We start from the raw sequence: 13123 nt of genomic DNA, 5'->3' as shown, positions 1-13123 counted from the left end.
GAAGAATTGCTGGAACAGTGTCCCTACATAGCTAAGAGGGAAGGGGACCTACTGAATAAATGGAGAGTTTGGCTTCAGAGAGGAGCCTGGGTAATTTATCTGTGGTAACAGATGGGAAAACAGAGCACAGGGGTTCAGGTGCTGATATGTGGGAAGATGAATTTGTTGGAGTCTATTGAAGTTCTATTTTGATTGCTAAAATTTTCTGCTATGAAGGAAGCAAGGTTATTATCTGAAAGTGAGGTAGGGAGAAGAGTTTGGAGATTTAAGGAATAGATCTTCTAGGAGAGAGGGAGTGTACAGCCAGGAATTGTATTTAAACAGGGTTCCAGTTTTGACAAGTGAGTACTGGATGCAACAAATGCTCAAAAGAGTTAACAGTATACACAAGGGAATCACTGTAACAAGTAACCATGGAATTTAAACTAGATAAATAAGGAAGAGGGGCCATTCAGGGAGTGAAGGATAATGAAAAATTTGTACCATCAATGGATTAGAGGTCTTTGTGGCATTAAAAGATTTGGGGGTTCACGTACTCAAGAAAGTAGGTTATAAGGATAGGAGATAGTGGTCCAAGTATGGAATAAATTATGTGTGTGTAGGGGGGTCCAGTTATTTTATTGACAAGGTTACAAGTGTAACTATGGAAATAAGAAACCAAATCATTAGAGGAGAGTAGTTCAAAGATCTCAGAGACTCAAAAGTTGAAAGGACCATCTTGTCAGAGAGTTCTCTTAACATTAATCTTTATCAGATATGCAAATGTTTTTATTGAATGAAAAGTTCCAGTATATTTATTTCAAGGGTAAAAATCTCATAATTTAAAAAGAGCAGAGTGAAACCGACAAGAAATACCTGTTTACATCATTTGTCCACTTGTCTATTAGTTCTTTTTCTATTTGACTCCAGCTGTGCTTTATATATTAAAGGTATTACTTTTATCTTATATGTTAGAGTTTTTATCCTAGTTGGTCTCTGCCTTTCATATTTATGTTAAATCTTATTGTATATGTAAATACAACTTTTATGTATTCAAATGTAAAATTCTTTTATAATTTCTCATTTTGCTTTTATGCTCTAAATGACTTTTATTCTTATTCTCAACCAAAATCAGATAATCACTTATATCTTCTTCTAGTTCTTTTATACTTCATATTATTTTATTTTTTATATAATCTGCATGAAATTTATATGGAGTATAATAAAAAGAGAGGATTCAAACTTTTTGCAAAGAAATTATTTAGTTATTAGCACTATTTGTTGAAATAATACATCCCTACTAAAATCCTATTATAAATGTTGGTCTGTTTCTACGGTTTCTGTTATATTGTGTTGATACACTGCTTAATCTTATGCCAATATTCCATTATTTAATTGTTACAGCTTTATTAGATGTTTAAATATTGATGTTGCTAACCTTATTTTTTTTAAATTTATTTCTTTTATTCTCTCATTTATTTATTATCCCAAGTGAACTTTAATGTCATTCGATCAAGCTGCAATTTCATAAGAATTGCATTAAATTTATAAATTAGTTTGGGTAGCAGTGACACCTTTACAACATCATCTTGCCCTCCAAGAACAAAACGTCTCTCCATTTCATTGTCTTTTATGTCCCTGAAGGAGGTTATGAAGCTTTTTAATGTAGGTTCTGCTCAACAAAAATTGCCATTTTATTGTCCCATATATAATCATTAGTACTTTTAGCACTGTCCGCTTTACCTAAAATACCACATTGCCTTTGGAAAAAATGTTGAGTCATTCTCTTGTTCAGAGCAATTCAAGAGATCTTTAATTGGTCTAATGAGGAGAACTACAAAATCCCCTGTTCTAGACGTCTTTATTCTAACCCCACATCCAATGAGACAAGTGTAGGAAAAGCTTTTAAGTAGAATTCAATATGCTTACTCTTTTAAGTATTGGTAATGAATTACTTTTGAACATGTGGAATAAAAATATCGACTAATGTTATCTGTAAGTATGTAGAGTCCTAATAAGAAAAGGTCACAAATGATAACATGAATGTTTGTTTTCATTAAGATTATTTGCTTTAGTTTTATATAAAAAAAAGAAAGCTTAACAGATTTAGTTGGCTACTCATTTTGTTGTTTTTCCATTTACCCTCTAGTTTCATACCAGCTAATATTGAAAATGTTTATCAAGTCCAAAGAAAAACTTTACCAAACCCAAATGATTATTCAGGCACTAATATTATAGGTAAAGATTTTATAGATATCATTATGAGTACCAATTTTTTTTTTTTTAATCACAACAGGGAGATCGAGGCCCAGCAGGTCCCCCAGGATTAGCCGGCATATCAGTAAGTCCAGATGATCATACATTATTTTTGCAGGTAAAGAGTTCTGTCTCCACAATAAACCTACAGCTAGGTATCCAGAAGGGCTGGGGAGCATACCATAACTCTTTTGACATTAGGTTCCTGAAATCTCCAGTTTAAAAAATAAAACTACCTGTCTTTCTTCCACCTCAAACGTGCTCCTTTATTTTCGCCTTTAAAAAATTTTTTTTTTGTCTTTGTTCTTTTTTCTTCCGAACTCACTTAAGTGGGGTGGGAGGAGCTCAGTTACCTGTGATGATACATCAATGTATGAGCACAGCATTGAGGAGCTTGTTTGGTTTCTCTGTTCGTGTCATATATCACGGTTTCTTGCTCAACAAAATGTAAAGTTCTCATCCTCAGGCCATACGCAGGTTCTTTGTATTAAGCTGCAATCTGCCTGAGTTTTCTCTCAGGCCAGTGTTAGCAGAGCTTTATTGCTGCTAATGTTTCCTCGTAAACTAGCCCTTCAATCCTCTCAATCATTTTTGTTGCTCTCTGGTGTCAAATGTTTTAATCTCATCAAGGTCTTTTCAAATGAATAGAAAGTGCACCAGGAAAGGTTGAAGTCATTTCTCTGAGCCCTGGGGATCATTCTGATCTTCATTCATGATGCTCTAATTAAAATTTTGTGGTCATGCTTTATGAATAAGAGCCCAATAATCCTCTTACTAGGTGCACCTGCAGGGTAGGCACAGGGTAAGAAAGTCAGTGGAAACTGTGAGCTTGAACATGAGAAAGATAAGCAAGGCCCCACCACTACCCATTGACATCCACTGATACCCAACACCACCCAGAGCCACCTACCACCACTCACTGCTATTCACCACTACCACCACCCATATTTAAAAGACCATTAGTCATGCTACTTCACTCTATTTAGTTGCTAAATCTAATAACAAAATTAAAACCTATCCATAGTCCACAGAAAGCTATCATTTACAGAGGAGGACATCCCCATATTTAGTTGTTCTAAATCAAGTTAAAATATTAGTATGATTGAAAAATAACATGAAAATATTTTCTTTAGCAAGTACTTCAGAATTTTTTATACGAGAAAGTATTCTTCTTCACCTGAAACTAATACAAAATAATATCGAATGCCAACTTTAATTGAAAAATTTAAAATAATCGCTAAGGAGAAAAAAAAGTATTCTCTCTGGAAGTTGGCTCATACCCATTCCTTCCCACCTTCCCCCCTCACTACAATGCCTAGCAACATATTTGAAACCCTGTTTCCAGAATTTCTCCTTACAACCTGCCCCCCTTATATTCATGCACACCCTGTTTTTGTTTTCACATTGTAAGCTAATGCTCCACTGTATTTGCCCAAATTACTTTTGGCTATTACCCTAAATTAAGTCTTTCTTCAGAGAAAAACTCTTTGCAGCCATTGAAAGTATTTAAAAGACGAATGACAGGCTTAACAGGTGATCCAAATGTAGAATCCAAACATTTTTGAAAGCTGCAGCATGATTGACATAAGGAGTAAAACAAAATTTTCTTATCTCATAATTAAGAGAATAAAATGACAATTACAAAAATCAAGAAGGGGTAAAAATTTTGCACATTGCAAATATATAACACTGTGATTAAAAACACAGCTTTTTATAACTGGACCTTACTATGGCTCGGAAAATAAAAAAGTTAAAAGATTCTGGAAACAGTGGGAATACTTACACAAGAGTGTGACTATACTTAATAGTTAACCACCATTAAGTTTATTCAAAACCGCTGAATTGTACACTTAAAATAGTAACCACTGAATTATATAATAGTAACCACTGATTTGTGCACTTAAAATGTTTAAAATGGTAGATTTTATGTTATGTATAGTTTACCACAATAAAACATTTTTAAAGGTGGTTGTTCTGAATGAAGCAGGGATGAGACCTACCTAGTCAGATACGTCACGGTCACTCTGCTGAGTACGAAGGATAATCAATCCTGCTCTTCCTAGAACAGACCAGATGATCCCTTGTAGTATATTCGGGCCTATCCAGGGATTTCTCCAGGGCTGCTTTCTCTCTCTTCCTCCCAGGATGGCATATGGGTCCACAGGAGGTAGTGTCTGTAAGTTCTGGCAGTGGGCGGGGCCCCTGGCTCTCCGCCCCCCACCCTTCAGCTCTCTGAATTGTCTGCTGGCATTAGCTGACCTCTGGGACTGCTGCTGACTATCAAGTCCCCAGTCTTTTTGTCTCAGATCTCGAGGCCCAAATACTCTGCACCCCTAGGTCCCAAGTCAAGACCCTTTTGGACATTGGCCTTCTCAGCTCTTCACATCCTCCGACACGGGCATGCAGGAACTTTGGGAGCTTGTGCTTGCCCACACAGGCTGTGGGAAGCCCAGGGTGCTCTCTCAGGCCGGTGTCTGCCCAGTTTCACTGCTCAGTCATATCTGTACATGTGAGGGGGTCTCCTTCCAGAATTCTAAACAGCAAGTGGGGAAAAATCCCTCCCTTTTCAGCTTTCTTGCAACCTACTGTGGTTTCTACGGTCTCAGCCCTACACCTTCATCTTCATATTGCCTTTCCCAACCACCTTAGGTCCAAGGGACAGGAGGCAGTTCTCTCTCAAAGGCAACATCTTTAAGCCTAATCTGGACACTTTAGCACTTTTTCTCTTCCAGTCTCTACTAGACCATCTTCCTCACTTGTTTCTCTCTGTGGTCTCTCTACCCCAGGATTTTTCTATTGTCAGTTCTCCAGAACACATCTGTTGATGAGTATTGGAACAAATCAACCTGTCTCTCTCTTTCAGTGAAACACAGATTTCAAATCAAACATGCCCTGTTTCAGGCTATCTTACTATAAACTTAAAAACCCTCTTGTGAAACTCAAAGTCTAGAAAAGATTTCTTTGACTCTCTGTGCCCTCCCACCTTCTAAAGTAAAGAACTGCCAGTCAAATAGGCGCCAGAGGGATTTCCAGAAATAAAGATACATTCATTTAATATTTTCAAAAATATTATCCTTCCCTCCACCATACACACATATGCACATTCAGAGAGCTGTACTCCAGCCTGTGCCTTAGAGCCTGCAGAGCTGAGTGTGTGTCCCCATAGACTCTATTCCATTAGGAATGCCATTTTGGTGTAGAGATCCACAGTGCTGACAGCACATTAAACTCACAGTTGGCAAGCGGGAGCATGTGACATCATTCAGTAATTTGGCTCCTAACATTTCTCTTTGATTTGATTTCCCAGGGGAAACCTGGAGCTCCAGGGCCTCCAGGAGTTCCAGGGGAACCGGTGAGTTGCTAATTACCTACTTAACAGTTGTACCTGTGTTATACTGCATTATGTCTTAAAGCTTTCCTGGCAATTAATACTTATTTGTCTGTGGACATGTCTATAGGGTGAGAGAGGACCTATTGGAGATATAGGTTTCCCTGGGCCAGAGGGACCTTCAGGAAAGCCAGTAAGTACTTTTTACTGTTTAAAATTTTCCAGTTTAAGAATTGTTCTAAGCTTTGCCTCTTAACCTATGTCCTCAGAAAATCTGAGATTTGAAAGAATAAGTAGTTTCCAAGAAAGTAAAAGCAGGTTCTGCAAATGGGTTTTTTTGGGGTGTGGTTCTCATTGAGTGTCCTAGCTCTTTATAAGGTATCTTTATGTCTTACACAATGAAGAGAAAGGTAAGAATATTTTTTTTGGATGCCAGGAAATTAGACTATTTCTTTAATGTTCTCGGTGGAGATAAAAAATAAAATGGCCTGTCACATCCTAAAATATAAAGAAGCTAAAGACTCACAGATATAATACCTGCGTGTTAAGCCAAAGACTAAAGTAGAAGTTATTTTCTCAGATTACCTTCTTTATTTATGCACCTTGTCCTTATACTTTTATAAATCATTGCTGCCAAATATATCATTCCCTTACATCCTAAAGAGCTCTTGGCTACTGATATATAGTATTGCTGTGACATCGTAACGGTCATTCCTACTAATTCAATTCAACACATCTAGTCCATGCTGTTTGCTAAGGATGTGCTGACCCCTGAGGAAGGGGTTATAAAGATGAATAAGACATACCCCAATCTCAGGTTTATTCTTTATAGAAGGTCACTGCTATCTTTGCTCGTTTATTTGCTGTGGCGTGTCTGAGAAGGGGCTGCTGTTAGGAGAAGTAGGGGGCGAACAAGAAGGACAGCATTCATGAGGCTGGTTTAATATCTCTAGAGAACCTTCACAGTCAGTGCATTCTCTGGCTCCCATCTCCCCAGAAAAGACAACATGAAAAAATGAGAAGCATCTATAATCTAGGATTAGGAAGATCTGGATTTGAATTATGACTTAAAGAGTTTTATGAGTCACTTAAGTAACATGACATATGGTAAGCATTTTCAGTGCCTGCCCATGGGAAGTGCTCAATAAATGTTAGTTTCATTCCCTGCCTCCCCTTCGCCTCCTCTTACCAACTCCCTGTTTCCAACCCCTATAAGCCATCTTGTAATGGTTGCCATTGGGTTCCCAGGAGATTAGGCAAAAAGCAATATGTTCATCCCACAGTACTTCTTGAGCACCTACTGCATTCTAGACACTGTTCTGAATGCTAGCAACTCATGGGGTTGACATTCTAATATAGAGACACAGACAACAAACAAAGAAATACACACACAATTTCAGGTAGAAGAAGATCTAAGCAGGGTGAAGTACTGGAGTGGCATTGAAATAGGGTGGTTAAAAAAGGCATGCCATTTGAACAAAACCTGCATGAAGTGAGAGATCAAGCCATAGGGAGTTTGGGGTGGAGACACATTGTTTCAAGAAAAGGAGATGGCCAAGAGAGTGTGGCCAGGAGAGTTTGCTAAAAGAACAGCAAAAGGCATAAAGTTCAGAATGAACTTTAAGCTAAAGAAGAATAGTAAAGACATTGAAGGAGAGATAGGCAGTGGCCAGGCTACAAGGAAATTCTAGGCCATGAATGCAGTTTGGGTTTCATTTGAAGCACAATGGGAGCTCATTAGAGTGGGGAGGAAATGGCTGGAGTGTGTTTTAAGAGAGACTCTGACTATTGTGTGGAGAGTGGGCTATAAGCAAAAGCAGACAAAACAGTGAGGACAAACTGCTGTAATCCCCATGAGAAATAACAATGGTGGGAACAGGGAGGCCATGAGGAGGAGGAGAATTTAGGGTGTACGTTGAAGGAACTGCCAATTATACTTGCTGAAGGACTAGATGTGGACTGTGAGGACGAGACAAATCAAGCTGTGGTTTGGGATCTGAGCACCCATGTAGGTATATGGTCTTTGGTGTCATGGGAAGGACCGGAGATGGTTTGGGGAAGGAAAACCAAGAGTTGTCTGTTTTGGACACGTTCATCTTAAAGCACTAGTAGGTATCCAAGTGGAAATGTCAGGCAGGCAGCAGAATTAAGTCAAATAAGCATCTGGAATTAATGGAACGAATTAATGGAGGACTGCAGAGACAGATTTGGGTTTTTAAACCCAAGCCTGGAAGAAATGAAGTCACGTGGATAAGGAAAGGGAGAGAGCACTTCAGCTGTTAGGAAGAAGATCTGACGAAAAGACTGAAAAGGTGCAGCCAACGATATATAAAGAAAACCAGGCAGATGAGGTTTCCTGAATGTCAAGTGTTTTAAGAGAAAGGTATGATGGAGTGATGAACATAGAGATGAGATAAACACGAGAACTGACAATTCTCCACTGTCTTTAAAAATGTGAAGGTCATTGGTGGGAGAGATTACAGCAGCTTAATGTCTTGATAAGAAGGATCCAGTTGAGAGGGGAAATTTTGATGATACGAGGGAGTGGAGATAACTTTGAGTAGGGGGAGAAGATTTGTATTCTACTCAGAAGTAGAAATTGCCTCAGCGAGGAACAGGGCAGTTCATTCCTCTTAAGGGAGGGAGGGTAAGAGGCAGAAGTCCAAGTACAAATGCATGTAGCTGGTGGTTCTGGTGGAGAACACATGAGATGGTTCTCTTCTGTTTATTTTCTCACAGAAAGAAGAATCGAGGTCATCACTTTAGCAGGAGAGGTGGGGTGATAATGCTGGACATTTGAAAAGACAGGAAAACATGTGAAATGGCACTTTTGGAGAGAAGGAAGGAGAGTCAAGTCAGGAAATACAGAAAGGTGGCCTGAGAATGCAGGGGGCTGCTTCCCACTTGCGGCCCTGGGTTTAGACTAGAATGAATGAGCTCTATCCACAGTCTGCTGCTCAGATGCAAGCGTGTAGTGGATAGAAAGTTTCTTGTTCCTGGGAATGGATTCTTCCAGATAAGTGAGATGAGGGGAGAGAGAAGCAAGTACACATAGGTTATTGTAAAAATCTCAGCAATCAGAACTCCCCTGTGAAAAGCAAGTTAGCAACATGTTCATATACAAAAGAGAGCACATATTTATAGTCTTTGGTGAATTATAAGAGACCTCAAAAAAGAAAAGACCATAAGGATTATTTCCTTTCTTATATTGTTACCAAAGACAGAATTCTATTTTTACGCTAGATTTATCCTCTTTTATTCAAGTGACACAATTGTTTTTTTCAAATTTTCTCCTTAATCAGCTTTATCTTTATTGCTTGTGTTCTTGGATGTCATAAATTTTTTGAACTGTGCACTTCAGGTAACATGTTCTTAGTTAAAGTAGTCTATATCATTCCCAGGATGTTTCAGAGAGATTGGGGGACTATGGTTGAGCTCTCAACTGTGACAGATTTTAGTGTAATTTACAACAGTGAAAACATGCGGTTGTCTGCAATTCCATCCTCATAGAATTCATTCTAGCACAATAAAAGTCTCCTAGGCTTTTCAGAGGAGTATGTCCATGCAATTGCCTGCTGGCTACGAAATCATTTCCTTCACCTTGATCTCCTTCTTCAAATCAAATCTCAAAAATACATCTGTCGTGGGACCCTAGGTATTTGATTTGACCCCCAAGTGCTTTTCCTCCTCACACCTCCCAGCTAGCAGCTCCCCTAGTCTTATAAATCTCTGAGTAGGACTGGACTTTATTACCACCTCCAAAACTTTCTCGTCAAGTTCAGGAAACTTCCAGTTTACTAATAAAATGCCACTATTTAATACTCTCAAAAAAATATGATTAACGATTTCTTACTTTTCTTTCCTATTTCCAACTGAAAAATAACAGTCGTTCCCTGGGGGACAGTTTATTTCATATAAGATCATGCTCTGGCTATGTTACAAAATTTCCCCAGCAGCAACTGAGACCTTTACTGAGAATGACTCTCTGTGCTGGAAAATTGTTAGAAGATAACAATACATGCCATACAACAGCACCATGAGCACCTTCCAATTACTCAAGATGTACCTAACAGAGTAAGGGAAGTAATCCTGTTGCCTGTTTACAGTAAGCGGGGCTTTTTCTGTTACTTCAGTCAATTCTCAGTCTTAAGGCCATTATTTTATCCTCACTTTATAAGCAAAGAAGCTGATGCTATTAGATTAAGTAAATTGCCTGAAGTAAATGGAACTTTTAAGTCACGGAGTCAGAATGTAAACTTGGAGCTCATCTGAGTCTATCGCTTTTGTTTTCCATTTCCCCACACTGCTTCACCAAAATCTCAGTAGAAGCATGATTAAGTTCTTGGAACTTTGCCCTTTTTCTGTGTTTAACCATGCCTATTAGTGCAGAATTAGAAATATTAATCATTTTTTGTCTTTATAGGGAATAAATGGAAAAGATGGATTACCAGGTGCTCAGGTATGGAAAATACCATTTAAAATAAATGTTCTAATGCAAAACTGCATCCAGAATACCTGCCAGGATACCTATTCAAGCAGATTGATGATAAACCTCAGCAAGCAATGATTTTTAGTGTTAGCATCTGTTTTTCAGGGCATCATGGGTAAGCCTGGAGACAGAGGCCCCAAAGGAGAACGGGTATGTGTATTGCTATTTTGATCGTTATTTAAGTCTGTCTGCTATAACTTTTCCATCATCTGAGTTACACAATTATGTATGTAGACCCCTGGTAACCTCCCAGTATGTATGTGATCCTAGGTCTCTGCTAGGCATAAAATAGGACAATTAGGACAACCTACATGATTGGCTTTTCATACACAGCTAAGTCTGGTTTGCTATTTCAGTTTAGAAAGCTTTTATCATCCTTCTGTCTCACATACATACCCCTACTAGAACCATCATCCATGTTCTTTTACCTAGAGTAGGATTTCTCAACTTCAGCACTGTTGATAGTTGGGGGCATATAATTCTTTGTTGTGAGTGCCTGTCCTGTGCGTGGTAGAGCATTTAGCAGCATCTTTGGCCTCTATCCACTAGATGCTCCACCCTCATTCCAATTGTGACAACCAAAAAGGTCTCTAGATATCATCAAATTCCTCTTGGGGAGAAAAGTTTTCCTGATTGAGGACCTCTGACCTAGCAGAATACTAAGTTATAAGGAGGACGGTATGAGGGCATAGAGAAATGGAAAAGGGAACTGGACATATAAAGTTACTAATTATGCCAATTATGTTGTATGTTTTATTTGAATTATTTGGGTTGTTAATATCATTATCTCAACTTCCCATTATATTCTTTAATAAATCTTTAATAAACATTTTCTAATAGAACTGAAGTCATTGCTTCGTAACAGTTCGCTCAAGCATTTAGTTATTTAGTGGAATTCTAGTCAGAGCTGCTAGTGTGTGTGTGTGTGTATGCTCATGCAGATGCATATTCATGTACTGGTGTATAGTTTACTAATTTTTATTATTATTGCACAAATAATTCATGATAACTGAAGAAAATGTGAAAATAGAGATAATATAAATGAAAAAGAAAGGGAAAAGTTTACCTTATACCAGTACTCAAGGACAGGCACTATTGATATTTTGGAAGTATTTCAATCTCTCTAACTCCTACACATAACATATACATATACTTAACATATCAATACAAATGAATATATATTTTTCCAAAAATGGGCTCACACATTTTTTGTAAATGATTTTTTTCCATAAAAATACATAATGATGATCTTTCCATGTCAGAAAATAGAGATTACAGCTACCTTTTAATGACTATATATTATTCCACTGTTTGGATATTTCACTTACCTAGTCCTCTTTTTTCTGTTATTTAGGTTCTTTTTGGTTTTCATAATATTAACATCTATAAGTGAACATCCTTATGCATAAAATATAAAATAATTTTAAAGTATTAAAGATTATTTTTATTTTGCACATGATCAGGGTATTGATCAAGTATGCTAATATTTCTTTTATTCCTTTTTTTATGTTGGGCATCTCAAATATTTCTCCAACTGTGAGCTGGGCTGACATACTTGTATGCAGATATTTTTATAAGTAATACAGTAATATTGAAATTAGGTCCATCTGTTTTTTTCTTCTTTCTACATGGCTTCTTTCTACACTCTTCATTCCATGATCAAATAGATTGCTGTAATTGTTCATTTGTTTTCATTATTTTCTTAATCAAGAGAAACAGAGTTTGACCTTTTGCAGAGTACTTACAAATAAAAGAATAATACAGTGACACACATCATTCCATCATATTTGGTGTGGACATTACCTTGTGGAGTTGTGAAACTGAATATCTATAAGAGGAATATCTACCATGATCTCAATATCTCTCTGTTTCTCTGTTCTCTCTCTCTCTCTCTCTCTCTCTCTCTCACACACACACACACACACACACACGAGAACACATGTAAAACACAAGTACATAAACCAACCCACAGAATCTAATGAAGACCAAGCATACATGAGCAAGCAGAAAAGAAAGGAAAAGAAAAGAGAAAAGCACATGATTTAGGAGTTATTTTGAGTGTCTTGAAGTTTTCCTGAGTGAAAAACCTCAACGATGAAATCTTGGTAATCTTTTATTGTCACAAAGGAGATCCAGGCCAGAAATGACAGCTACTACTGACTTTCAAAAGTCATTATTCTAGACTGGAAACTGAGTACAACTGACATTATCACTAACTTTTCGTCGAGTGTTTTCAACGTGGCAGGCATTGTTCTAAGCGCTTTACTTGAGTTAACTCATTTATTTCTCAGCATCACCCTATTTAGTGGATACTATTAATATCCTCACTTAACGAGAGAGGCAGCTAGGGCACAGAGAGTTTACTTCACTTATCCAAGGTCCCAATTAGTGTGAGTATGAAGCCAGAACCTTTCCTCTTAACCACAGCTATTGCAGTTTTAGAAGAGATCATTCTTTATGATTAATTTTTTCCTTAACAGGGTGATCAGGGAATTCCAGGAGACAGAGGCCCACAAGGTGAACAGGGAAAACCAGGCCTTCCAGGCATGAAAGGGGCCACAGGTCCTGTGGGACCACCAGGAAACAAGGGCTCTGTTGGGTCCCCTGGGCACCGAGGCCCTCCGGGTAATCCAGGCATCCCTGGCACTCCGGTAAGTGGTGCCAAGAGCTCTAGAAGCTCCTGGCTGGTATTGACCTTATATCCCTTTTTCAAATAAAATGAACGAAACTGGTCTCTGCAAAGGTGCCAATGACTGTCATTTAGTTTGAGTTATGTACCACATCCTCCATTAAGCACTTACTATATACATTACCTCACTATATCCTCACAATTAACCTGGGAGGATAGATGTCCTTCCATTCCACTTCTACAAATGCAAAAACTGAGTTGACTTATTCAAGGTCCCAGTTATTTAGTGGGTTAGACCGAGGTTCGACTGATTCTAAAGCCACACTCTTAAATGCTATCTATTATGTCTCACTACACAGAAAATACATGTGTCTGTTTCATATTAAAATTCCATTTTGTTGAATTTGTCCCAAATAGTGCTTTGAAGTGGAAACCAGTTGGA

General features: G+C 38.0%; 1 protein-coding gene across 1 annotated transcript in view; it reads left to right on the top strand.

Moving 5' to 3' along the window:
• COL19A1 (collagen type XIX alpha 1 chain) overlaps positions 1-13123 on the top strand; it is a 279851-nt gene that overhangs the window by 252483 nt on the left and 14245 nt on the right. Inside the window, exons 41-46 of the mRNA XM_006926816.1 lie at positions 2276-2320; positions 5543-5587; positions 5694-5756; positions 9987-10022; positions 10158-10202; positions 12533-12703. Coding sequence (XP_006926878.1) covers positions 2276-2320; positions 5543-5587; positions 5694-5756; positions 9987-10022; positions 10158-10202; positions 12533-12703 — 405 coding nt within the window. The remainder of the gene's footprint in view (positions 1-2275; positions 2321-5542; positions 5588-5693; positions 5757-9986; positions 10023-10157; positions 10203-12532; positions 12704-13123) is intronic.

Source organism: Pteropus alecto, unplaced genomic scaffold (genome assembly GCF_000325575.1).
Source record: "Pteropus alecto unplaced genomic scaffold, ASM32557v1 scaffold7, whole genome shotgun sequence".
In the NCBI taxonomy this organism is placed as follows: domain Eukaryota; kingdom Metazoa; phylum Chordata; class Mammalia; order Chiroptera; family Pteropodidae; genus Pteropus; species Pteropus alecto.
This window is presented reverse-complemented; position numbering and strand designations above follow the sequence as displayed.